Raw genomic sequence first — 27,924 nt, 5'->3', positions numbered from 1 at the left:
GTCCTGTTGTTCAATAAAAAAATAAACTTGCTTCTTGTCAAAAGATTCATTGAAAAGATCCGACTCTAAAAGAATGATTCATTCACAAATCGGACATCGCTTGAAACCTGAAACACGTGGTTCTGTAACCAGGAGAACCGTCCTCTGTGAAGCTCAACGTGAGTTGTCATTGATTCATTGTCATTGAGCTTCTTTTTTATTAAATATACTGTACTCTTAGGGATAACTCAGCTAGAAACACTTTTATTTGTCACATGTAAACGGCATTTATTGCCAATAGATTTAGTGTCTGACGAATAACAAAAAGCATGTGGCATTTAGCTTTCGAGCTAATTTATCAATGAATTACTGGTTGAAGTACGTCTGTTGCAGTTTAGGCTGGACCCTTAACGAAACAGCAGCAGCTACTAATCGTTTAAATCCAATTTCGTTCAGTCATTTTCTTATACTAATATATAAAGACCTTCAATGACTATTTAAGGCTTGCTATTGCTTAACCATAGCATGCATTGTTTATCATCCACACATGAAAACTACTGACTTTACACCCAAATGAATGAGTATAGCTCATAATTTGAGCATAAAGAGTGTTCTCCATCTCTGTAATCTCATCTGTCCTGTCTCAGAATGGGCAGTGTGTTGGCTGCCAGCGCCCCCAGCCCGCCTGCACCAGGGCCAGGTGGATCAGGTTTGGTGTCAGTGCCACCAGGATTCTCGATGCCCTCCGTCTCACCCGTCTCTGTCCCTGGCAGTTCTTCAGCCGGGCACCAGGAGACCGAGCCTCCCCTTCCAAACCCCGGTGGCTTTGAAGAGTGCCATCGCAAATGCAAAGGTAAACATAATTTATTATATTATTATTAAATAAACTAAGATTATTCAGGGACTCAAAACTTTTAACAAAGCCATTTTTAATTTACCACGTTTTCAAACAACTGTACACAGATACTTAAATCTGAATTTGTTGATTTATTGACGGACCCTGGACCACAAAACAAGTCATGAGGGTCAAATATTTCAAATTGAGATTTATAAATCATATGAAAGCCGAATAAATAAGCTTTCTGTTGATGTATGGTTTGTTAGGATATGGCATTTTTTGGCTGAGATACAATTATTTGAAAATCTGGAATCTGGGGGTGCAAAATAATCTAAATATTGAGAAAGTCACCTTTAAAGTTGTTCAAATTAAATCCTTAGCAATGCATATTACTACTAATAATTAACAAAATATCTTCATGGAACATGATCTTTACTTAATATCCTAATGATTTTAACCCGATTATTTTGACCCAAACAATGTATTGTTGGCTATTGCCACAAATATACCCGTGCGACTTATGACTGGTTTTGTGGTCCAGGGTCACATATATACCTGAGTTTTGGGATCAAGCTTTGGGATTTTTTGGAAAGAAATTAATACTTTTATGCTGCAATCATGCATTAAATTGACCATAAGTGACAGTAAAGATGTTTGTTAACGTTCTATTAATCAAAGATTCCTGGAAAAAAAACTCACAAAATTATTAAGCAGCACAATATTGATACTATTAAATACATTTTGGTGCTTTCTTGAGCACCAAATCAGCCTTTTAGAATAATTTCTGAAGGATCATGTGACACTGAAGACTGGAGTAAAGATGCTGTCATCAAAGGAATAAATTACATTTCAAAATATACCGGTATTGAAACAGAAAACCATTATTTTAAATTGTAACAACATTTCACAATATTATTGTTTTTACTGTATTTTTGATCAATTAAATTCAGCCTTGGTGAGCATAAGAGACTTTTATTTTCAAATGTTAAAAAATATTACAGACCGTAAATATTACTGGTTTGAATGGTAGTTTGTATCCTGCTTCCTCAGTTCAAAATAGATTCAAATTCAGGTATTTCATTTGAATTTAAAAGCCCTTCTCAATTCAATTGTACCTTTGTAACTGACACTGCTTAGAATTTTGGTGATTACAAATTATGAATGTGATTACATTCATGGTTTTTACACTTATGTCTGTTTGTCCCTCAGAGGTTTTTCCAATGCAGATGGAGGGTGTTCGATTAACAGTGAACAAGGGCTTGAGCAACCACTTCCAGGTAAGTCCAGTGTGTTCACTGGTGGAGCTGAATATTTCTGGAGCCATGTTGTTGAAGACAATCTTCCCTGGTAGTAGCCATCAACTCCTGTTTTAATTCCTAGGTGAACCACACATTGATGTTAAGCACTCAAGGAGATTCCAGTTATAGGTTTGGAGCTACTTATGTGGGGACCAAACAAACAGGACCAGCAGAGGTACATGTTTTGCAGTATAAATAAATATACACATGTGAAAATAGTTCCAGAACAAATGTCTTTTTGATTTGAAAAATTAATTAGTGCTGTTTACCCAAATATATATAGTTTACCTTCATTTTTTCGTCAGGCCTTTCCCGTCATGGTTGGTGACATGGACAACACAGGGAGCTTAAATGCACAGATTATTCATCAGATCACAGACAGAGTGCGCTCTAAATTTGCCTTCCAGGTGTGTATTTTGTGAAAAGAGCCTGTCCCCCAGTTTCACAGACAAGGGCTGCATCCGAAATCGCATACTTCCCTAGTACAGTCATGGCCAGAATTATTGGCACCCCTGGTAAATATGATCAAAGATGGCTGTAAAAAATAAATCTGCAATTTTTATCCTTTTGATCTTTCATTAAAAAAATGCGCAAAATTCTAACCTTTCATTGAATGAAGTAAAAGAATTGAAAGTGGGGGGTAAATAACATTATGACATAAATGTTTTCCCGAAAACACGTTGGCCATGATTATTGGCTCCCTTTTACCTTTTTATTTGTCCTGATGGAAGATCCAACCACGGCCCATTAAAAGATTTCTAGCAGATGCCGTCAGGTTTAGATTTTTTTGATCTGCTGGTATTTATTAGAATCTATGATGCCATGTATCGGAACAAGAGGTCCAGGACCTCCAGCCAAAAAATAGGGGCACAACATTAAAGATCCAGCTGTATATTTAACCGTGGGCATGGGGTACTTTTTATTTCTGTTTGCACCAAACACATTTGGTGAGTTTGCTGTCAAAAAGCTCTTCTTTTTTTTGTAGTTTCATCTGACCATAGAATCCGGTCCCTTTTTAAGTTCCAGAATATGCTGGAGTTTGTTTCTGGATGAACAAGGAGATTTTTCTTGAAACCCTCCCAAACAACATGTGGTGATTTATAGGGGTTGTTTGATTTTTATTTTTTAGGCTTTCTGACCCCAAAACTCAACTAATCTCGGCTATTCTCACACGTCCTCTTCCAGGCAGATTCGTAACATCTTTAGTTGATTGGAACTTCTTAATTATTGCCCTGATGGTGGAAATGGGGATTTTCAATGCTATTTTCTTACAGCCACTTTCTATTTTGTAAAGCTCAACAATCTTTTGCTGCACATCAGAACTATATTCTTTGTTTTTACTCATTGTGATAAATGATTTAGGGAATTTGCCCTTTGTGTTTCCTCATATTTATACTCCTGTGAAATGAGACATCATAGCTAGACAATTTCATGCTCCTAGTCAACCTGGTGTGCTAAAAAATATAAATATAATATATTCTTAAGAGATATTTTACACATAAACAATTTTAGGGGTGCCAATAATTATGGCCAACGTGTTTTCGAGAAAATCATTTATTTCGTAATGCGACCCCCCCCCCCCCTTTCATATCTTTTACTTCAATGAAAGGTTAGAATTTTGTAAAACATTTTAATGAAAGATCAAAAGGATAAACAATGCAGATTTTTTACAGCCATCTTTGATCATATTTACCAGAGTGCCAATAATTCTGGGCATGACTGGATATAGTTGGCAAAAACCGGTATGTGATAAAAGAAGTATGTCTGAACTCACAGTACTCATAAGAGTAGGCAAAAAGTACCTGGATAACCTACTTCTTCTGACGAGATTCTGAAGTGTGCATACTATCCTATGAGGCCACGGGAGAGGATTTATGAATGGTAGTGAAGCGAAGCAACTGATGATGGTAGGTCATGTGATGATGAGAGCATAGAAAATATAGTATATCCGAATTATATTCATACTACACACATTCATACTATACAGAACATACCTTTTTAGCGGCCATGAAGTAATCACATATTCAAAATAAGTACCTACTAAAGAGAGTATGCGATTTCGGGCGCATCCCTGGCAAAATCTAAGCCCTGTCTGTGAAACCAGCCCCATTTGTGTTTATTCTTTATTGATTATGATAATATATGAAATCATTGCTGGATGTACTTGTGTCAATCAGACGCAGCAACAGAAGTTTGTGAACTGGCAAGGAGATGCTGAATTCAAAGGGAAAGATTTCACTGCTGCTGTGACCTTTGGCAACCCAGATGTGTTGGTGGGGTCTGGTAATTATCTTCTTTTTCATCCATGTTTATTCGTGCAAGCAGTTTGAGTTTATTTTAGAAGCTGTCTTTGTTTTGAGTCATGTCCTTTCTTTAGTTAACTTATTTCCTCTCCGGTTCTCTTGTCCCTCTCCTCCCTCGCATCTCTCTCAGGAATTGTGATAGCTCATTATCTCCAGTCTGTCACTTCGTCGCTGGCTTTAGGAGGAGAGTTGGTGTACCACCGCCGGCCAGGAGAGGAGGGCACAGTTGTGTCTCTGGCAGGCAGATATACAGGTAAACGCATATAAAGATAGTGTAGTAGTTAGGTATGCGAGTATCAAATTTTGATGCATCTTTTATCAAGGTATGTTGAATTGCATTATGAAACAGGTTGAAAAGACAAACAAGTGTTGTCCTATTAATGTGCCCCTATTATGCTTTTTCAGATATAACATTTCATGTAGTGATATAGCTGTTTGGGAATGTAAAATTGCAAATTTTCCAAGTCCCTCCAGAAAAACGTGATTATGCGATCGCATAATTCAATGTATAATCAGCAAAAGTCTGCATATTTATGCGGGGGGCGCATTTTTTCAAATACGCCGCTCTTTCGCTGCATAAATTGCAGATTTCGGCATCCAAAATATGCAGGTCTTGCATGATTTCATAATTTGCACAAAAGTCACATATATCTTAGCAGAAAGTTGAAAAATGTTGCATTTACTTCACACAAGAGCCATTTCCCCCTATTGCCATGGGAATGCTATGAAGAGACGTAATTACGCGACGTGAACATCATCAAAAAGCTGCAGACCCTGCGATGAAACCATGATGAAGCACGCAAATCATTATCATTTGCCAACAACAATAAGTGCAAAAGACAGCGCAAAGCAGTTTCCCGGTGTGTTACATGACATTCAGGAGTTGATGCAAATTTACAGTTGTAAGATTGCACTTTTGTTACCAGTGGGTTAAATCATACTAGTTTCAAAAAACTTACAGTTGTAAGTATATTAGTAGTATGTACATTTACGTTACAGTAAGAGATTGCACTTTGTGCATTGGAAGCACTTATTTTAACAGAAGATGTCTGTTTTGTATAGCTACCTCTGTAAAACAGGAAGCACACATTTAATTTTTTTTATATTTTTATTCATTTTTACAGAAGTTGTAGCATATTCCTTTTGTAAAGCTACAGAACTTGTTTGACTCAATGTTTTGTAAGTTTGATTGAGCCATGTGCTTATTAAGGTCTGAAATAAAACAAGATGAGAACTTAAATATTCCCAGCACTTTCTGTGACTTAGTATGCTTTTTTATCATAGGAAGTAATAAGAAATGACTCTTTGCATTAAGATAGTAGCCTAGTGAGAACAGGGTGTTGGGGGAATCACTTTTCATTCAATTTCATTGCATAAAATTGCATAAATATCCTGCATATTCCATCCTGCATCTGTAGTTTCAACTGAGGCTTGGAAGAGTTTGGTTTGTGTTTTTGAAATGTCGAGAAACCGTTGTTTTCTGTGCAACGAAAGCAACTTCCAAAGGATTAGGACTCGGGAATTGCTACGGTAAAACTTACGCCATTGTTACTGTTTGTATCACTGTCTTTACAAGCACTGAGGAAGCCTCCGGAGCTAAAATTCAGATATGATAAAGACCGTTCTGCTTCTGGCACGCGCTGTAGACCAATCACAACTGGCTGGGCCATCTGACCAATAAGAGCAGAGTAGGAGGGGTTTAGAGAGGCTGAATCCTTTATCAAACAATTTTCTGTAAGAAAAGAGGTGATGCTGCAATGTATGTTATGAGAAAATTAAAGTGTTTTGGATTTTGATGCATGTAAACCTGTTGCAGGAGACCTCCAGAACAAAATTAGGAACCTTTAAAATAGCATAATAGTGGCACTTTTGTTTTGTTTGTTTTTTTTTCTTTCTCAAATAACAAAAAGAACCTTTAAAGGAATAGTTCACCCAAAAATTTAAATCCTGTCATTAATTACTCACCCTCATGTCGTTCCAAACCCGTAAGACCTTCTTTCATCCCTGGAACACAAATTAAGATATTTTTGATGAAATCCGAGGTTAGGAACAGACTGCAATGTTTTTACCACATTCAAGGCCCAGAAAGGTAGTAAAGACAATAAAATAGTTCATGTGACTACAGTCAGAACTGTTCACGTGAGCACAACGACGCATGCCCGTGATGCTGACGCAGGAGTTGGCCAATCAGTGGCAATTACTGAGCTGGCATTCTGACGTAGAACCCGGAATCGCTGCACTGTGTTTACAACGTGAACAGCATAGGAGACTGACATGGAAGAGAAGAAATTGTCATTATTTTACTTAATATTTGCGCACAAAAAGGATTCTCGTCACTCCATAATATTAAGTTTGAACCACTGGAGTCACATGGACAATTTTATGTTTTTATTACCTTTCTAGGCCTTGAAAGTGTTAATAATGAAGCAGCCTATTGGGGGGCAGAAAGATCTCGAATTTTATCAAAAAAATCTTAATTTGTGTTCCGAGGATGAACGAAAGTCTTACGGGTTTAGAACAAGATGAGGGTGAGTAATTTATGACAGAATTTTCATTTTTGGGTGAACTAACCCTTTAACATTCAAATAGACTAAAACAAAACACAATAAAAATGTATAATGTAAATGATATTTCAGCATTCAGACAATTCAGCAAAAGTACACCACTATAAAGAACAATAAAGAAATCAGATCACTTTCAGCCAAGATCTAGAAATTATTTCTGGACTGATATGTTTTAACCCAGATTTAAAAAGTAAAAATGTTTTTTTAATAAACACCATTGTGAATTGAATTAAATTCTGAATGGCTATTTTCAAACAGGCAGCAACTGTATCGCCACATTGACACTAGGAGGAGCTGGAGCTCACGGGTCATATTACCACAAAGCCAATGATCAGGTAAACGTTGTTCAGCAGAATGATTCATGGCTTTATTCATTAATTTATGCTGTTTTATTGCTTTATAATGACCTTTGTTTTGTTGTTGTTATTTTTGTTGGTATTAGTTGCAGGTTGGCGTGGAGTTTGAAGCAAGCAGCCGTATGCAGGACACTAGTGTATCATTTGGGTACCAGCTGGACGTCCCCAAAGCCAACCTTGTCTTTAAAGGTTGGTACACATACATTCTCACATACAGACAGCATTCATAAAGATTTCATCATTTTGTAAAGTTATGATGAATTCAACAATTGCCTTTGTTGAAATATTTCACAAATTTATCAACGGGGAAGGGGGCTCAGAAAGCTATAGTGTCATTCCGTGTCAACTCAACCAGAGGTCCCTGGCTCAAATTTTCGATTTTGTTAATATTTTTTTCTGTAGAAATACAAACTTGAATAGTGATGAAAGCCAAAATATTAAATGTCACGCATGTATATTTATTGAGTAATTCACAGTTTCGTAGAGGAGGGTCAAAATGACAATTTTCACCTTAGATTTGGAGCCAAATTAGAGGGGTGTAAAATGACTTTAGAAAGATGGCAGCGTCATTATTTTATTTTTACACAGAGATTGTTAGGTCTATTAGTAAAATCTGTTGACTTCAGCAATCTTTGTTTCATTATACGTCAACGATGACAGTTAAAAAATGGGGAAAAGCACTTATGTTTTTTTTGTTTGTTTGTTTGCATGCAAGTATTAAAGATACTTTAATAACCTTTTAAATTCTGGTTCTGAATAACCTTTCCTTTTGGTATTTATATTTTAAAGTCCCTATATGGTTAAATCCCAGAGATATGGAGATCTTAATGTGGCTCCATGAGTAAATTGTACTATTTTCAATAGTCAAAAACCAAATGTGTTTCACTTTGCATGCAGCTGATACTTTTTTCTTTTAAAGAGGAATATCTGAAGAACAAATAATGTTGAAACTATAAATGTATCTTGTGTTTTTCTATCAACACAATTGCATAGAACATTCCTGTCTGAGTGCATTAAATATTATTTTTCCAAAGTTTGTGTCCCTGCAACTCAAACAGTATTCAAGATATCTTAATATCCTCCTAGATTCTCATTCTTAATAAACTTTCCTTTTTGAAATCTTCATTTTCAAGTGTCCGAAATTTGGTTGATTTGACACAGAATGACCCTATATCATTCTTGGATCAGCATTCCGATCTAATCCTCTTATTTAAAACATTTCGACACTAAAATAGTGTCGTCATTAACTAGTCATTCTTTAGGATTGTTGCAAAATATGCAAAAGTATGTGATATACCCTGGTTTACAGATTTTTTCACTCTATCTGTAGGTTCTTTAGACAGTAACTGGGTGGTTGGAGCTACCCTTGAAAAAAAGCTGCAGCCTCTGCCTCTGTCACTGGCTCTCTGTGCTTTCCTGAACCACAGAAAAAACCAGTTCCAGTGTGGGTTTGGCATCACCGTTGGTTAGACCTACCTTCTTTTTTTGGTTAATTCTTCAGTTTACACACCAGTGCCGTTGCTGGTGAAACGGTAAAGGTTGGACCCACTTGCATATCCACACTTGTACAAAATCAGTCAGTAACTAAGAAGCAAAACAAAGAAACATTTGTTGTTCGTTCCATGTATCAGACCAACCCCAGGGTTTTCATTGTTATTCTTGTAATATAAACAAAAAGCAATGAAAATCCCAATATCCAAAAAAAAGTAACATCACCACCTGATGCATAAGGAGAACAAATGCACATACACACATACATTTGTCAATCTCTTTGTTGTTTGTTATCGTTCAGTTCTTTTGATAAATTATTTCCTTGTTTATTTTCATTTCATTGTCACAATCTTTTTAAAATTCGTTGCTGGATATCTGTACTCATGTAGGCACCTACATAAATAAAAAATGTGGATAAATTATTAAAACAAAACATATCTAACAAACTGAGATGTAGGTTTAATATTTGTAATATTTATGCATTTGTGTGGGTGTGAAAAATACATTTAGAGGTAGGAAGTCTTTTTTTCTTATACATTTGTCTATGCTACACTGTTGAATGGTTGAGAAACATCCAACTAAGCCCAATATTTTCATATTATATTCTGTTAACTAATACGAAGTCTATGACATTTCATGTGTCATAGTGTTTTTCACCATATGCAGTGCCTTCATAAATGTGTATATTGAGTATTACCTAATGACATTTGCACACCAAGTGGTAAAATAGATTGTGTATGATTAAAAGGTTGTTTGAGTGTAATACTGATTACAACTATTTAGACATATTAATGATTATAATATTGTGTCTGTAAAGGATATGACTTCGCTTTACTAACATTATCACATTCACAAAGAGTACATGCAACAAAAGAATATAGAGAAAAAAAACCTTTGTGCCACCCTGTGTGATTGTATGTTCAGCAAATATCAGGCTCTTTTAAATGCAGATAACTGTTGTGATGAAGAGGGCAATGTCCAGAAGGATCTTTTAAACCTGACACATCAGTCATTATTACATCAACCGTATATGTTAATACGTGCAGGCCAACATCCACTGACACAAATGTACCTCTGCACCTAAAAGATAACTTCACATGACTGCAAATGAATAATTGTGAGAGAGTGCTATTAGTTTTAACTTTGTCCATATTTAGTGTTATTCCATTTGGATTATAGCAATGCAGTTTTTTTTTCTTACAGATCACTAAACCATAATTTTATTGAAAAATATAAAATGACTTCACTGTAAACCCTAAAAAGTTGGCAAAAAAAAAGGAAATCTTCCATTTTTGTGTCTAGTTGAGAAATTGAAAGTTTAAAGGAACACGCCGACTTTTTGGGACTTTAGCTGATTCACTGTATCCCTCAGTTAGATAAATCCATACATACTCATTCTCATCTCCGTGTGTGCATAAACTCTGTCTGACGCACCCACCGCTAGCCTAGCTTAGCACAAAGACTGGAGGTAAATGGCTCCAGCTAGCCTACTGCTCAATAAGTGACAAAATAACGCAATGATATTACACATAACCAATCAACATATCAACATAACCAATGTGACAACCTGCTTGCACAGATAGTGTGCTGGGGACTATTTTCAGGCGCTGTGTAATATCATTGCGCCTGCTGCACCCATGGTACGCCTGCAAAGTTCCTTGATTATTACGCAGGAATGAGAGTATAGTTCCTAGCCATATCCGTCTAGAAAATCGCAACTTTTCATTTTCCGTCAGTCACAGCATCACATGTAAATAGGAAAATGTTGGCGTTATTTTGTCACTTACTGAGCAGTTGGCTAGCAGGAGCCGTTTACCTCCAGTCTTTGTGCTAAGCTAGGCTAGCGGTGGGTGCGTCGGAGAGAGTTAATGCATACAAACGGAGATGTGACTGGTATATACAGACTTATCTAACTCTGGGGGATACGGTGAATAAGCTAAAGTCCCAAAAAGTCGGGGACTTTTTTTTTTAAGTAAGCAAAATTTACAGATTTATATTTTGTATTTTAATTGCTCTTAAAGGCATAGTTCACCCAAAAATGAAAATTAGCCCATGATTTACTCGCCCTCAAGCCATCCTAGGTGTATATATATATATATATATGACATTCTTCTTTCAGGCGAATACAATCGGAGTTATATTTTAACAAAAGTCCTGGCTCTTTCAAGTTTATAAAGGCAGTGAATGGCTGTTTCTGTTTTGAAGTCCATAAAAGTGCATTCATCCATCATAAAAGTGCTCCACACGGCTGCAGGGGTTTAATAAAGGCCTTCTGAAGCGAAGCGATGTGTTTGTGTCAGAAAAATATCCATATTTCTAAATGTTTTTTTTTTTTAAAGTGTAAAGTTTAAATATGGATATTTTTCTTACACAAACGCATTATCATGTAATCTCAAATATTTGTAATGGAAACTTGGCTAGCTTTAACTACCCTACACCCCAATCATGAAAGAAAAGAAAGTTTGGAAATTTGTGAAAACGCTGTCATGGAAATTTGCTTTTGCCACTGGAGCAAATGGAAATCTAAAAAATATATTCGCTGTGGTCTCCGCTATAGAACTTTACCCAACTCTGACGACTTCCGCTTCTGAGAACCCTGTTGTATAAAAGGGAAACTGCCCTTTTAAAACGGAAAGTGTTTTATTTAATTAATGTGATGGTTCGTTGACATGCATCTTTCTTTTCTGTTATAGCATGGATGATTTGAGCAACAGTGATATTAAACTATTTTCTGCAGGAATGCAGCCATAATAAACTGTCTTCACTGGAATGCAACTATAGATCAGTATGACAGAAGCTCAGCAGTCAGTTCTCAGTGTTCTCCTTGACCTGATTGATAAGTGCAGATGAAAGCAGTTTTGATTGCATGATGGCAGTTTTGTGTAATTGGATAAATGCCTAGACAAGCGAGTTACAATATTGCCTAAAGTAACCTTTTACCTCACTGATGTACCCCTGATTTGTTCTTTTAAGACTGTGTGACTCAAACCAATAAACACAACAGTTTAAAATGAAATCAAGATTGTTGAACAATGTTTGTTCTTTTACTCTAATATAGCAAGGAGAGCTTGCTGAATCCCACTTTGAAAGGGCAGACCTAGAACCATCAACATTTCACATGCAATTAAATAATATATATATATTTTTTAAATCTCAAAACATGGTTACACAGAACCAAAACTGCATTTCTAGGACAGGTTTTATAGAGTTTATGTAAAGCATCTGGATTACAGTTAGAAGTTTTGGTTCTGTGTTTATAGTATGTTATAGGTTTCAGGAAATTGTATTAAATATTTACAAGACACTCATTTTAGATATATTGGTAACATTGGACAAACTCAATTTAATTGAGGGCAGGTTTTCCATCCAATAAATATGTGTAGCTCCAACTCATTATTTATAACATGACTTTTTTTATACTTGTAAAACTTAAATTAAAACATTTAATTGGAAAATCAATTATAAGCAGTTTCATTCATCATCACACACAATGTATATAATGAAAATATAAGAAAAGACTGGTGTCACTCTAGACAATAGCATAGATTAGTTAGCGAGCCCACAGCCTGTAAGCACAGGCGCCACTCTTCAACATAATTGTAACCACAAAATAAAAAAAAACATTAAAGAAACTGAAAAAAACTCAAACATAACTGAACATTAAACACTAACATTAACTAACAACATATTTCCTTTTACAGGAAAAACATAAAATAACCCTTTTTTTTTATTTAAAGAATTTACTCTCCTAAGGCAGTCCCTTACAAAGTATGCTGGGAACTACAGATTCATGTAGTTTTAACACAAATGATTTGAGTAAACTTAAGTTTTAAATATATTAGGTTGATTGAACACAATTAAATTAGGTTGTGACAAAATTAGATATGTTTAAAGTAAAGTGAACTGAATTTAAATGTCATCTATGAAGGGCACATTCACTATTATCTATGACTTTTGCCTCAATAAACTCCTAATTTACTGCTTATTAATGGTTAGTAAGATAGTTGTTGTATCGTTTAAATGTAGGATTAAGGGGTGTAGAATATAAAGCATTAATATGTGCTTTATAAATACTAATAAATAGCAAATAAGCACCTAGTTAAAAGTGAGAATTGTTCACCATACTAAAGTGTTACCGATATATTTGTTATACAGTACTTGCATCAGAGTCCAAGTCACAGATCTGAGTTTGGTTCAGTTCAGTTGATTTCATGATGTGGAATGAGTGACATGGCATGTACAACTGACAGCAGGGCACTACCTTCTGGACTTTACAGCCTTTATCAGAGCGCCGCAATCCATTTATATACAGTGCTGATACCTTCTCGACACTTACACACAGAAGAGGACAAGAGAAAGGTAAGGAAATTAAAATGGCTTATGTCCTTTTAAGTTAAGTGCAAACTAGTCATAGTGGTCTTGTCTGACAAAAGGATTTCTTTTTTTCTTCTAGAGCTAGCAGCTAATCATGAAAATCCTTGTAGTGTTTGTTATTGCAGCTTTCTCTGGTAAGCATTCACAGAATTTTATTAACTTCTTAAAAACTATGTTTTATTTTCCTTTCATAACTGGTCAAAATCATTATTTACATACATTTCTTAATTAATTATGGTGAATCCATTAGGTTGTCATGCCAATATGGTATGGCAGGACCAACCAGAGCGCAGTATGGATCTGGTGAAAAATGCATTTTGGAATTACGTGTCTCAGGCAACTCTCACAGCTGAGGACACACTGCAGATGATTAGAAACTCAGAACTGGGTCAAGAAATCAAGTAAGTAAATTAGATGATGAACTGATAAACTGGCTATAAAACAAATCATAAAACTTTGAAGAACACGAACATCCATTTGTTTCTCCACAGTAACAGGATGTCTAAAAGTGCTGATGCCATCAACGGATACACCCTGGCCATTCAAGGTCAAGCAACTCAACTGACACAAAATCTGCTGGCCAAACTTTCCCAGGAGGCGGATCAGTTGAAAGTGCGCCTGGAACAGGAAATGACATCTGTGCAGTCCCAGCTCAAGCCTTATGCTGAGGAGATCAGAGCTGATATTGAGGAGCAGGTTGAGCGGCTGAAGAAGGATGTGGCCTCGTATGCAGAGACCCTGAATTCTGAAGCCCTGAAATCTACTCTGGTTCAGGGGGCCGAGGAGCTGAAGGCAAAACTGGAGAGAAGTTTCATGGAAATGGGTCCCCAAACCGAGGAGCTGAAGCAGAAGCTGGACCAACACCTTTCAGAGTTTCAGATGAGCATGACTCCATTAGCCCAAAGCTTTCAGAGTCAGCTGGCCCAGGGAAGTCAGGAGCTTCAGAAGAATCTTGCTCCCTTTTCAGAGGAGCTGAGAAAACTGGATCCATATGCCCAGGACCTGAAGGCCCAGTTAACAGCTCTCTGGGAGTCTTTTGACAAGATCAGCAGTCTTGAAAGATCTTAGAGACTTTATGGAGACCTTATGCAAAATGACTTTATGGAGACCTTAAATGCAAAAGGGTGCTTCTGTTACCATGAGGGTTTCACCTAATATATTTCTTTGTTGCTCATGTATGTTTTTCAAAAAAAATTGCTAAATAAAATCATGTAAACACTATGTTTGATATCCACATTTGTAAGATATTTTACAATAACATCTCATGGCAGCATGTACAGCCATTCATTAGCTACTATAAACACACAAAACAAGGCATGAAAAAGAAGGAAGAAAGATAAGAGAAGACATTTTTTTTATAACAAAATACATACAGTGGTTATTGGGACATAGCAGCCTGTGGGCTTCAAGAAAGTTCCAAAGAGAAGACCCATTATGCCAAAAGATAGAGATAGCATCAACACCTTTGATGTAGGGCTCATAAGTGACTTTTTTCTAATGGCAAAAGTGTAGTGGCTTGACTCATCCACATTTTGACTGAAGGTATCTGTGAAGTTGACGATTTATTACACATCAAGAGATTTGGAGACAATGCAAAAGTCTTTCCAATAATCTTGAAGTGAAGTAAAGGCCAAATATGGCAACCCATTTGTCCTCTGCATTTAACCCATTCAAGTTAGTGCACACACATTAGGAGCAGTGAGTAGTGAACACACACACACAGCTAACTTTCCAGTAGGTTTTAATCTTAACACAATCCCAAGGAGGATCTCTAATTTCTAATGCTGTGGTCCATATTCAATAATGTGTGTGTGGCTTCAGAACTTTTGTTTCACCATTAGTGTGATTACTTAAGGCTGGAATACATATCAATTTAAAAATCAAAACAGATTTTAAAATTCATCATCATGCACTTGCCGACTTTGTAAATAGCGTAATGAACAGTACATTCCAGGGCCCAGTTTTATGGCGGGCCCCCTCTCTGACTGCAACAGTGGAGAAAGGTTTGCTACATTGTGATTGAATCTTGGTGGACTAGCACAAACAAATGTCCAACACCATCAGATAAGGATAAGGATGCTAGGCCAAACTGACAACGTAGAATCCATCCTACATTTGATCTTACGATGTGCGTACATGTGATTTAGAGAATGTATAATCACAAAAAATGTGTGTACACCTCTCTTCCAGAAATGTTTCAATCGCAAATGATCTTGAACTTATGAACAGCTGAATGGTTTCCGATCTCTGCGTTGTAAGCGGCACTTAAATAATGTAATTAACATATATAAGAGCAGCAGTCAACGTCTAAATTCTAGGGGTGTAACGATTCATACTACATCGATGTATCGATTTATTTTCCTACGATCTAACTACATCGATCTGTGCTCGGCAAGTTGGCCTTCCGGACGACATATATCGATCTAACATCGTTTTAAAAGGTAATCAATCGATTGTATTGATCATCGGAAATAACGCATTGGATTTAAGCACGTCAGACTTTAAATTGATGTTTTTTCTTAGCACTTTTAATGATAAAGGCGTTAAACGTTACTCGATTCAGTCTGCCTATCTGTGACATCATCGCAACGCACGCACCAGCAGCAGCGCTAAGAAAACAAAACATAGCATGGCGTATGGCAGAGGAAAAGCCAATGAGAGAGAAATTATCAAGCCACCAGGAGAAAGAGCTAAGTTAGTAACGTGTTACCTGTACTTTCAACCCTTGCTAAATGTTACCTGTGCATTCCTGGGACCAGTGTGCCAGTAGAGCGAGTTTTAGTACTGCTGGCGACATAGTGAACGCACAGAGAAGTGTTCTGCGGTCAGATCATGTTGATATTTTTGAAAAAGAAATCTGTAGAGTCATTGAAGAGTAGTTGGTTACATTTTATCTTTTGTTAAATATTGTTTGTTTATTAAACTGAGAGTAGTAGCAGGTTCAGCCAGTTTATTCAAACTGAAGAAATGTTGGTTGCACTTTATTTTTGATATTAATATTGTATTTGTATTATTTTAATGTTGAAAAACAACAGCAAAAGTAACAGGTAAACCTACTATTAATTAAACCTGAAGAGAAGTTAGTTGCACTTTATTTTTGATATTAATATTGTAATATTATTATGTTGGATAACAAAAGCAGAAGTAGCAGGTTAACCTACTGTTGAAATGTTGGTTGCACTTACTGTGCTTTTATTGAAAATGTATTGAATATTGAAAATGAGAGCAGAAAAGGTTAACTTCCTGTTAATTCAACCTAAACTGTTGGTTGCACTTTATTCAAATAAAATTTGAATGCATTTGCCATTAATTGTTGTTTACTTGTTTATATCCATAATTAATTGATACCTGATTCCCTTACAAGAAACAACAGGAATCTAGGAAACTTCACCTGCACTGACCAGTATCCAGATATTTATTTCAGTCACACAATTTTTGGCTAAAAAGTTACTGAATCGATTTCAGGTCACTGAATCGTTTCGGATCGTATCGTTCTAAATGAACCAAAATCGTCCTTGAATCGTATCGACAACCTCAAATCGTGATACGAATCGAATCGTTGTTAAAACGAATCGTTACACCCCTACTAAATTCTTTACTTTGGAACGGCGAGCGGGCAAGAGTTGCTTAGATTTCCAAATACCTACAGTTCTCCGAAAAGTGTGTACATCTGTTCAGACCCTGATGTGTTGCTAAGTATTTTTCCACGTCAAAGGCGTGACATGGATTTTAGCATATGCACAATCTAAGATCAAATCTGTGCGTACACACATTTTATATATGAGGCCAAAACTAGTAGACAAAAAGATGAATCTAATATTTGGTGCTTCACTTTTTCTGATTTTATTTCCTATTTGCTAAATTATTCACATATTTATGAAACATGGTGTTTCATTTAATTGTTATGCCGATGATACGCAGATTTATCTGCCATTTCAAAAGGAAAATGAATCGGCTATGAGCACGCTTTTAGACTGCCTTAGTGACATTAAGGGCTGGATGGTGCAACATTTCTTAAAATTATCATTTCTTTTAAATAAAACAGAGATTTTACTCTGCGGTCCAATTGGAAATCACACCACTAAACACTCTGCTCTTGGATCGTGGGCTGATTGTGAAAAAGTAGTGGTGGAAAAACCTAGGGGTATTGTTTAACTCTGAATTTAAATTTGACAAGCAAATTAATTCTGTGGTCAAATCATCCTTTTTTAATCTGAGACTTTTAGCGAAGCTGAAGCCTTTGCTTTCTTTCAGAAATTTGGAGACAGTTATTCATGCTTGTATTTTTTTTTCACGTCTGGACTACTGTAATACTGGGGAGTTAGGCAGAAAGCTATAGCGCACTTACAGTCAGTTCAAAATGCGGCTGCGAGATTGTTGACAGGCACTCAAAGGCATGATCACATTACTCCGGTTTTATTCTCTCTCAAATAGCTGCCGATCCGTTGCAGGATCGAATTTAAACTTTTATTGTTTGTTTTCAAGTCTTTGAACGGTTTAGCACCAAAGAGACATTAGTGAACCGGCACTCCGTTGTGAGGCCCCTGAGATCTTCTGAGCAGTGGTTCCCAGATACAGATTAAAACTCTGGGGGGATCGTGCCTTTGCAGTTGCCGCCCCCATACTTTGGAATTCTTTGCCTTTTTGTATTCAATCCGCTCAGACCATTTCCAGCTTTAAATCCCTTCTAAAAGTTCAATTATTAACGACCGCCTTTAATTAGCTCCAAGACTGAAGCAATCCTAGTCGGCACACCACTTCAGGTCCGGAATTCCGTTATCACCAGCATTGCTTTCTCTGATCAGGATATTCCACTTTCCACATCAGTCACCAACCTGGAGGTCAGAATGGAATCGCAACTTTTGAAGCTCACATCAAACATCTGTGTAAGACCTCCTTCTTCCACCTCAGAAACATTGCCAAACTTCATCCCATACTAACACTGGCAGATGCGGAGAAGCTTGTCCACACCTCTTGTCTCCTCAAGGCTGGACTACTGCAATGCGCTCCTTATCGGGATCCCAGGCAAAAATCTCCAGAAGCTGCAGTAAATTCAGAACAGCGCTGCTAGGATCCTGATGAGGGTGCACAAATACGACCATATCAACCCCATTCTCAAATCACTCCACTGGCTTCCTGTCTCGCTCAGGATTGAATATAAGATCTCCCTCCTTACTCATCAGTGCATCCATGGTGACGCACCCACCTATCTCAAGGAACTCCTCACCACACAAACATCCACACGTAATCTTCCTTCTGTTTCAGCGCATCTTCTCAAAACTCCCACGACCAAACTTCGTACCTTCGGGCCTTCTGCTCAGCTGCCCCCAGTCTGTGGAATGCTCTCCCTGACCACTTGCGGATCCCACAGACTGTAGATGCGTTTAAATGTGGTCTTAAAACCCACCTTTTTAGCAGAGCTTTTGATTGATTTGTTACTTTAATTTTTCAGTTTTATTTATTCTTATTTATTTCTTTTTTATTTCTTTTTTATTGTTTTAAATCTGTAGCACTTTGAGATTTTGTTTAATGTAAATTTCGTTACAAATAAAATGTATTATTATTATTATTGATAATATACAACAATGCCAAGGTCTCTGGAACGAGGTTTGATTAAGTGATATTTCCACGTGGTTGAGTAAGCAGTCCGATGGAGGTGACTTCTTCCACTGGTTGTGCTGGGTGACATTGCAGTGGGGAAAGGAGCTGGAATCCGTTTCAACAGCCTTAAACACGAAGATCTGTGGGATGCTGATTTCCTGGAGCACCAAAGGGTCCTAAAATCTGGAACACGTAGATGAGGCCCTGAAGTAGGTGCAGAAGGTCCTTGTGATGAAGGTTCGACGTAGGGTAAGGAAGGAAGAAGACAGGGGTCGGCGTGACTGGGACACGTGCTCTTTATTTAAAATACAACTCAAAATAACAGCGCTCGCGGGCGCAAACAGCTCTCAAATTATAGCAGCTTTTAACCACTTTCTCCAGCAGACAATATTTCTTGGCACAGGTCAGGCAGATAGCAGCAGTGGTGTCCCAGTCCCTCTCTCTCTCCATCTCTCTCTCGCAGTGGCTTTATAGCTCTCTCCACGCCAATTACTGTAATCAAAGACAGGTGTTTTTAATCAGCGCTCAAGCCGCTTACTCACCGCTCGGATCCTTTCCTTCTCTCCGCCCGCAGACCTCGCGAAAACCACGCCCACCTCACCACATACCCCCACCGCACGACTCAGGCCGGGGAGCCATCCGGCCTGCAGCCCCCCCCACCCCCCCCCCCCCCCCCATTCCTGGAGAGGAAGTCGGCCACAACCATCTGAGCACCCGGCCTGTGGACCACCTGAAACTTAAAGGGCTGAAGAGCCAGATACCACCGGGTGATCCGCGCGTTGGTATCTTTCATGCGATGGAGCCACTGCAAGGGGGCGTGGTCCGAACAGAGGGTGAAATCCCATCCCAGGAGGTAATAGCGGAGAGTAAGAACGGCCCACTTGATGGCAAGACACTCCTTTTCTATGGTGCTGTACATCGTCTCTCTCTTAGAGAGCTTACGACTGATGTACAGCACCGGCCGTTCTTCACCCTCCACCTCCTGAGACAGGACAGCGCCCAGCCCTCGGTCCGATGCGTCAGTCTGCAGGACAAAAGGGAGAGAAAAGTCAGGAGCCGTTAATAGCGGTCCGCCACACAAAGCAGCCTTTATCTTGGTGAAAGCCTGCTGGCACTGCTCCGTCCACTGAACCGTATCTGGCACTTCCTTTTTCGTTAGATCAGTCAGCGGACTGGCGAGGTCCGAATAATTAGGCACAAACCTTCTGTAATATCCCGCCAGCCCCAGGAACTGTCTAACTTCCTTTTTGGTCTTGGGTCTGGGACAGGTCGCAATCGCTGCCGTCTTATCAATTTGGGGACGCACCTGCCCGTGACCCAAGTGGAAGCCCAGATACCTTACTTCCACCCGCCCAATCGCACACTTCTTTGGGTTGGCCGTGAGCCCAGCCCTCCTCAGCGACTTCAGGACAGCCCGCAAATGCTGCATATGACGCTGCCAATCCCCGCTGTAGATGATAATATCATCCAGATAGGCAGCGGCATATGCAGCGTGCGGCCGGAGAATTCTGTCCATCAGACGCTGAAAGGTCGCTGGAGCCCCGAACAAGCCGAAAGGAAGGGTGACAAATTGGTGTAACCCGAACGGCGTGGTGAAAGCTGTCTTTTCTTTGGACAAAGGAGATAAGGGGATCTGCCAGTATCCCTTAGTTAAGTCCAGTGTCGAATAAAACCGAGCAGCACCAAGCCGGTCCAGCAACTCGTCAACCCTGAGCATTGGATAAGCGTCGAATTTAGACACCGCATTGACTTTTCTATAATCCACGCAGAAACGAACGGAGCCGTCAGGCTTTGGAACCAAAACGATCGGGCTCGCCCAGTCACTGTTGGACTCTTCTATTACCCCCATATCTAACATTGCCTCCAATTCGCTCTGAACTATCTTTTTTTTGTGTTCGGGCAAGCGATACGGGTGGCTACGAACGACCACACCCGGTTCCGTCTCAACGTGGTGATGGATGAGATTCGTTCGACCGGGAAGGGGCGAGAACACGTTGGCAAAATCTGTCTGCAACCTTTTCAAGTCGGTGAGCTGCGAGGGTGAGAGGTGATCTCCACCAAGGGCCAGGGCAGCGGATTTGGGCTTTGGGAGTGCCTCCGGTCCGAGATCCACCTCCCCGCTCACTACCGTCGCCAGCAACACCGACTCTGCCTCAGACCATTTTTTTAGAAGGTTGAGGTGATAAATCTGACGTGCCCCGCCCCTATCCGTACGAAGAACCTCATAATTGAGATCGCCAACTCGCCGTGTGACCTCAAAGGGCCCTTGCCACTTGGCGAGCAATTTAGAGTTAGATGTGGGAAGCAATACAAGTTCTTTATCTCCCTGTGCCTATTGTATTGCGTACGTTGTCTGTCCTGAGCCTGCAACAAATTCTCCATTGACAGCCGCCACAAAGTGTGGAGTTTTGTTCTCAGGTCCAGGACATACTGAATTTCGTTTTTGCTATCCGAAGGTCCGTCCTCCCAAGTCTCCCTAAGGACGTCTAAAACCCCGAGGGGCTGGCGTCCATAGAGGAGCTCAAAGGGGGAAAACCCCGTGGAGGCTTGGGGGACCTCCCGTATGGCAAACAACAGAGGTTCTAGCCACCTGTCCCAATTTTTGGCATCTTCCCGCACAAACTTCCGAATCATGGTTTTCAACGTGCGATTAAATCGTTCCACCAGACCGTCTGTTTGTGGGTGATAGACGCTCGTGCGGATCGATTTAATGCCCAGTAACTCGTATAGTTCGCGAATTGTACGTGACATAAATGCCGTGCCCTGATCAGTGAGAATCTCTTTCGGGATTCCCACTCGGGAGATTAACTGAAACAGTGCCGCTGCGACGCTCTTAGCGGAAATATTACGCAATAGCACTGCTTCAGGGTACCGTGTTGCGTAATCCACAAGAACCAACGCAAAGCGGTGCCCACGTGCAGACCGTTCTAATGGCCCGATGAGGTCCATACCAATTCTTTCGAAGGGGACCTGCATTAGAGGAAGGGAGCACAATGGTGCTTTTGGGGTGGCCGGAGGATTCACCAACTGACATTCACGACACGCGGCACACCACCTGCGCACGTTCTCGTGAATGCCCGGCCAAAAGAAGCGGGCCATGAGACGGTTTAGTGTCGCTGTCTGACCTAAATGTCCGGCCATTGGGTTAGAATGAGCCGCCTGGAAAAGCATTTCCCGACGGCTCCTTGGAACTAACAACTGGGTTGTATCTTGTTTCGACTGGGCATCTTGGGTTACCCGATACAACCTATCTTTGATGACCGTAAAATAGGGGTAGGAGAGCGGCTGGTCAGGTCGGAGAAGTCGGCCGTCGATGGAGCGGACCTGTTCGAACGCATGTTTGAGCGTTTCATCGCGGGACTGTTCCAGGGGAAAGTCATCGCGCTCAGAGAGAATATTTCTCTGCAGAGCGCTCATTTCCCCTGAATCAGGTTCCCGAGGTCCCGGCTGAGCTTCCCCGAGCTGAACCACCGCGGTCCTTCCTCGGTCTCTCTTTCCCCAAGAGGCACCCGAGCATAAACAACCCATCAGTTTATTAAATGCCGGCCAATTCGTCCCCAAGATAATCGGGTGCCGGAGGTGCGGGTTAACTGCAACCTCAACACTATGCTTTTGTCCCCTAAAATGAATCTGAACCGGCAGCAGCGGATAATTCACCACTTCCCCCGTGCACACACCGCACCTTAACCACGCGGCTATTAACCAAAGCCCGGGGTTGAATCAGACTCTGGTGGATGGAGGTCTGGTTGCAACCTGAATCCACCAGAGCATGATACGTACCCCCCTTAATACTCACTGGTATTTGGTACAGGCCGGCCTGACCGGGGGCGGCTTGCGGCTCATCGGGGACCCGGATCAGCGTCCCGACCTCCATGACTGGACAGCGATCCACAAAGTGTCCATGGTCCCCACAGCGCCAACAAGCCAGCCCAGACCTCACCGCTACCCTGGTGGCAGGAAGCGGCTCGCGCAATTGGCGTGGAGAGAGCGGAGGGGAAGAGGTAGCCGCGAAAGAGCCGGTGGGAATCCCCAGCCCTTTAGGCGGAGCCCGTGACGTCACCGGAGGCTCGGCTGGGGATCCCGTCCTCCACCTGGGCGCCAGTTTCGGGGCGGGGGCCCCTCGTGACCTGGGTAGAGGGACAGGAGCAGGAACAGAGGAGGAGACAAAAGGGAGAGAGAGAGAGGCAGATGGTAGGGGTTCGCCGACCCCAGGGCACGCCACCATTTGGTCCTCCGCCAGTTGGATGGCCTGGTCCAGCGACGTCGGGCGGTGGCACTGGACCCACTGCGCAGTCGTCTTGGGTAGCTTGCCGACGAACTGCTCCAGTACCACGCGATCGATTACATCCTCGACGTCACTCCCCCCGGCCATCAGCCATTTGCGGCAGGAGTCCCGGAGCTGTTGGGCGAAGACGAAGGGTCGGCCGGACTCATCGAGGCTCATGGTCCTGAACCTCTGACGGTGCTGTTCCGGGGACCGGCCGACCCGCTGTAGAATGGCCCTCTTCAGGTCCTGATAGACCAGGAGGTTCTGGACTGGCAGTTGGTGGGCGGCTACTTGTGCGTCTCCGGACAGCAACGGAAGTAGCCGCATTGGCCAGTCCACGGTGGGCCACCCCCGGAGCTCGGCGGACTTCTCAAAGAGGTCCAGGAACGCCTCAGGGTCGTCCTGGGGACCCATCTTCAAGAGGGGGACGGAAGCCGCCGGGTCAGATGATGAGTGGGGAGTGGCCTTATCCTCCCGGTCTATCCAGCTCCGGAACAGCTGGCGGTCCTCCTGCTGAGCCTGGAGGAGCAGCTCGAACTTCTTGCCCTGCTCCTCCCTCATGGCCAGCATTTGTTCATGTTGCTCTTGATGAAGACCTGCCAGCGAGTGGATGATGTCCGCAAACGGCGTTCCTGACGGAGATTGCATGGCGGCGGCGTTCTTCTTCCCTCCCGGGTTTTCGGCACCAGTGTGATGAAGGTTCGACGTAGGGTAAGGAAGGAAGAAGACAGGGGTCGGCGTGACTGGGACACGTGCTCTTTATTTATAATACAACTCAAAATAACAGCGCTCGCGGGCGCAAACAGCTCTCAAATTATAGCAGCTTTTAACCACTTTCTCCAGCAGACAATATTTCTTGGCACAGGTCAGGCAGATAGCAGCAGTGGTGTCCCAGTCCCTCTCTCTCTCCATCTCTCTCTCGCAGTGGCTTTATAGCTCTCTCCACGCCAATTACTGTAATCAAAGACAGGTGTTTTTAATCAGCGCTCAAGCCGCTTACTCACCGCTCGGATCCTTTCCTTCTCTCCGCCCGCAGACCTCGCGAAAACCACGCCCACCTCACCACAGTCCTTAATCTGGAACACGCAGACGAAGGCACCTCGAAGTGAAGGTTTGCTGGCCTGATCTTAACCTTGTTGCAAATGTCTTCTGCCTCTCTGGGCCAGACACTCAGGACTTGGTCAATCCGCTTTTGTCTCTCTGGCATGAAGACTTGGGACGTGCTGTAGTTGTCTCGCTGGACTAAAACTTTGAACGTAGTGTTTGTTAATGTCTCTTTCCTCACAGGCTGGAGGCTCAGAACATGGTCGTATCTGTTGCTGCCTCACAAGATGTAGACTCAGATCCTCAGATCTTTTGTTGTCTCCCTGGATTAACCAGAGGCTCAGAACTTGGTTGATCTGTCACAGTCTCATCCTTGCTGGACAGACTCAGAACTTGGTGAACTGTTTGTCTCTCTCAAGGAGAAACTCAGAACAAGAAGTATATATTGAAAGGGTACCTTTATCCTTTTCTGAATAGGAGGAGATTGCAATTTGGTGAACTGGTTGTCTCTCTCAAGGAGAAACTCAGAACAAGAAGTGTATATTGAAAGGGTACCTTTATCCTTTTCTGAATAGGAGGAGTTTGCAATTTGGTGCTTTTCCATTCCAGTGTTGCGATTGGCTGCTGGCATCAGAGGTGGCACACAGTGTGGCCCCACCCTTCTTTCCTCTGTGGAACTCATTTGCGTACTGTGCACAGCTAGAAGTCTTTAATGTGTCTTTAAAGTTTACCAAGGCATTTCTCACTTTCCAAACCACCATCAGAACACCCTTGGCAATATTCTAAACAAATACACACCAAACATGATGGAAAAAGATTGAACTGTTCATTCATTTGTTCATTATCAGCTGATTCGGTGTATGATTAAAAATAGCTGTCACTGAGAATACTTATTTCTCTGAATAAGTATGAAATGGATGTGTGTAGTTTACATCAGTCTTAAGGTTTCAAAACCTAATTATGAATGGATTTGGATGGATCATTGTGGTCTTTCTTTCCCTCACTACTGCTAAGGTCCTGTGGAATTTTTATGGCAGTCACAGACCAGGACATTAGGGATTAGGTCTCTAGGTGGGTGAAGGGTACAAACTGCTTGTGGACCAATGAGAAGTCCTGTCCTTCCTGGGCTTGGTACCAGAAGTCTTCTTCTTGCCCTCCAAGAGGTGTCTGGCTGTTATCCTAGCATCTTTATCTGATGATGCTGGACAGTTTGTTTGTGTTAGTCCACCAAGATCCAATCAAAATGTAGCAAACCTTTGTCCACTGTTAAGGGCAGAAAGGGGCCCGGCCATAAACTGGGCCCTGGAATGTGCTGTCCACTACACCAGGCTCAGTCGGGGTGCCAGTTCTCCTCTGGCCAACGAACAAACAGTGTATGATTATGAATCAGGCAACATTACAAGTCAGAAGTCATATTAGATCGGAATATTCAGAATATTTGTTTCTAGTTTCATCTGGTTGAAGATCAGAGTCATCTTATGTGAGATGGGTTTGTTGAAGATCAGAGCCGCTGGATGTCGTGTCGATGAGGCCTTCTCAGAGGAGACTCTAGTTGACACAATCTCTGCAGAGATCAATGAGGCCTATGATTAATCAGTTCAAAAAATAAACACAAAACCACTCCTAATTGAAAGAAAACAAGTTGATAAAAAGATTGAATCCAATATTTGGTGATAATATTGCATAATGAGTAATTTATAAGCTATTTTTTGTAGGCCGGTCATTTTTGACTGATAACACCACAAGTGTAACAAGGTGAAAAACACAAAAAAGGGACCATAATAAAAATAATAAAATGTTAAAAGTTATTATATTCTGTGTGAACAAAGTCAGTAAGTTTCAGTCCAATGCAATAACATTACCCAGTATATTTGGGTAAAAGAAAATTCTCTTTGAGTCAAAATGGCCCGAACACAACATAAGGGTTAACTGAAAATAACTTTCACTGATATTTCTTAAAATAAGTCAGTGCCATTGTTTTGTCTCAAGATGCACACCAGTAATTCTAAGGCACGTTTATAAAAAATGTTATGTCCTAATTGAACTAAGGCCTAATCATGGCTTAATCTAAGCCCTGTCTGTGAAACCGGGCCTTGATGTACAGCTGCGCTCGGCTAATTCAATCTTCACACTCTGCTTTTACTGGTGGAATGCGAAATCAGTCAAGATTGGCCACTAGGCCGTGCATAAGCCCCATTTCCACCAAAATTACCCGGAACAATTTGTACCAGGAACTTTTTTTCCCCCAGACCAGGGCCGGCCCGTGGCATAGGCGAAATAGGCAAATGCTAGGGGCGCCACTCATCCATAGGGGCGCCAAAATGTATTACTGATACTATTTTATTCACATTCATTTTAAATATTACCAAATAAAGCGCAAAAAAACGTAACTAAGTCCCCCGCATCTTCCCGGTCCGCCTCATCGATCTCCCCCGCCGAGCTACTGAAGTGCGTCAGAAATATAACGCGTGATCAGTTTAACGTTGGGAATTTGTTGTGTCGCGTCGCCTCTCGCCGCATCTAATGTAGACAGGATTGCTTTCATTTTTAAGGGTGTTGGCCGCTCGCTCCAGGTGTAGACACGGTGAAAGTTGCCTGATAATTTATGACGGATGGCCGAATTGTAGTGTCATAAAAAACAGAAGCCCTCTGATGCAGGCAAGATAAGGGAAACACTGCAAAAATGCTCTTCTTTTTCGTATTTTTGTCTTGTTTCTAGTCTAAATATCTAAACATTCTTAAACCAAGATGCATTTACTAGATAAGTAAAATTGTATTTTTTCTTAAGTGAGTTTATGCTTAAAACAAGCTAAATTATCTGCCAATGGGGTGAGAAAAATAATCTTTTTTCTGATTAAAATCTTTCATGTTTCATGTTTCTGTCCCAAACAGAAATTATATCATTTTTCTCACCCCATTTAGCAGATAATTGTGCTAGTTTTAAGCTAAAACTCACTTAATTTTCCCCCCAGAAAACAAGGAAAAATTTTATCTAATGTCATTTTACTAGTAAATACATCTTGATTTAAGAATTTTTTGATGTTTGGACTGGACACAAGAAAAATTTACTAAAGAAGAAGAGCATTTTTTGCAGTGTAAAGACAGAGGTAAAGTGATGTAATGAATGAACAGTTTATTTAATTGCATAGTAGTAAAATACTAATGTACGCTAATTAATTCCAGTTTTACCTTAAACTATATGCAAGCAGCTGTTTTGGGTTCTCCAGTGGCCACAGACAGTGTATTTTGTCAAAAAATAAAAAAATCATATCTGTTTTTTTAAACGCATGTAATATCACTTTTTTAATAGCCTAATGTTTTTACTCTACAGTTGTGCAGTTTTAAGGGGACATATGGACATTTTAAAATGTATTTGCGGAAATTAGTAATGATATTTATATACAGGTTTATTTAAAATAGCAAAATTTTATGTAAATTTGACATTAAATATCTACATTTCTCAGTTTAATTCATGGTGAAAACATGAATGTGCATATTAGTGGAAGTTTGCTGCCATCTACTGGAAAACAAACACTTTTGCTAGTTCTCAATAGTTTGTGCTTGTACTTGTTATTTGTGTTTAGGCTGTAATGTGGCGTAGGTGCTATTTTTGTATAGTTGAACTATCACAAGCCTTTTAAAAAAAATTAAATAATAATAATATCATGAACATAATGATGGGGTAGAATGGACTGGACATCATATAAAACAACAACAATAAAAATTAAAAAACATCAATGCATTAAAAAAATAAAACAGTACCAGTGTTTCCGCAACTTAGACTGATAACATGTAGTGCTAAACCTTGA

The 27,924-nt window shown here is 40.5% G+C and overlaps 3 protein-coding genes across 4 annotated transcripts in view; 2 read left to right on the top strand and 1 right to left on the bottom strand.

Moving 5' to 3' along the window:
* Positions 1-26,844, bottom strand: part of LOC307133598 (craniofacial development protein 2-like) — a 1,416,430-nt gene extending 1,389,586 nt beyond the window's left edge. Inside the window, exons 1-2 of the mRNA XM_079828716.1 lie at positions 26,677-26,844; positions 26,367-26,623 (exon numbers count right to left, since the gene is read on the bottom strand). Coding sequence (XP_079684842.1) covers positions 26,367-26,385 — 19 coding nt within the window. The 5' untranslated portion in view covers positions 26,386-26,623; positions 26,677-26,844. The remainder of the gene's footprint in view (positions 1-26,366; positions 26,624-26,676) is intronic.
* Positions 81-11,836, top strand: tomm40l (translocase of outer mitochondrial membrane 40 homolog, like). Of its 2 annotated transcripts, XR_013817448.1 has the most exons (11): positions 81-158; positions 627-832; positions 2,027-2,094; positions 2,198-2,290; positions 2,421-2,522; positions 4,293-4,398; positions 4,549-4,671; positions 7,241-7,317; positions 7,425-7,527; positions 8,669-10,235; positions 10,674-11,836. XR_013817448.1 is itself a non-coding variant. In XM_079828724.1 (10 exons), exons 2-10 carry the CDS (start codon positions 628-630, stop codon positions 8,806-8,808), a joined length of 1,017 nt encoding a protein of 338 aa, XP_079684850.1. In that variant the 5' UTR covers positions 81-158; position 627; the 3' UTR covers positions 8,809-11,836. The 2 variants fall into 2 exon arrangements, 1 of the variants encoding a protein (XP_079684850.1); XM_079828724.1 differs by having other exon boundaries at positions 8,669-11,836.
* On the top strand, positions 13,468-14,271 carry apoa4a (apolipoprotein A-IV a; the record flags this gene model as incomplete). The annotated part of the gene is made up of 2 exons (XM_079829715.1): positions 13,468-13,604; positions 13,695-14,271. 2 exons carry the CDS (start codon positions 13,468-13,470, stop codon positions 14,269-14,271), a joined length of 714 nt encoding a protein of 237 aa, XP_079685841.1.
* Positions 26,845-27,924: the final 1,080 nt, after the last annotated feature.

This window comes from Gobio gobio (assembly GCF_949357685.1).
Source record: "Gobio gobio genome assembly, chromosome: 11".
In the NCBI taxonomy this organism is placed as follows: domain Eukaryota; kingdom Metazoa; phylum Chordata; class Actinopteri; order Cypriniformes; family Gobionidae; genus Gobio; species Gobio gobio.
Note: the sequence above shows the minus strand (reverse complement) of the source record. Positions and strands in the feature narration are given on the sequence as shown.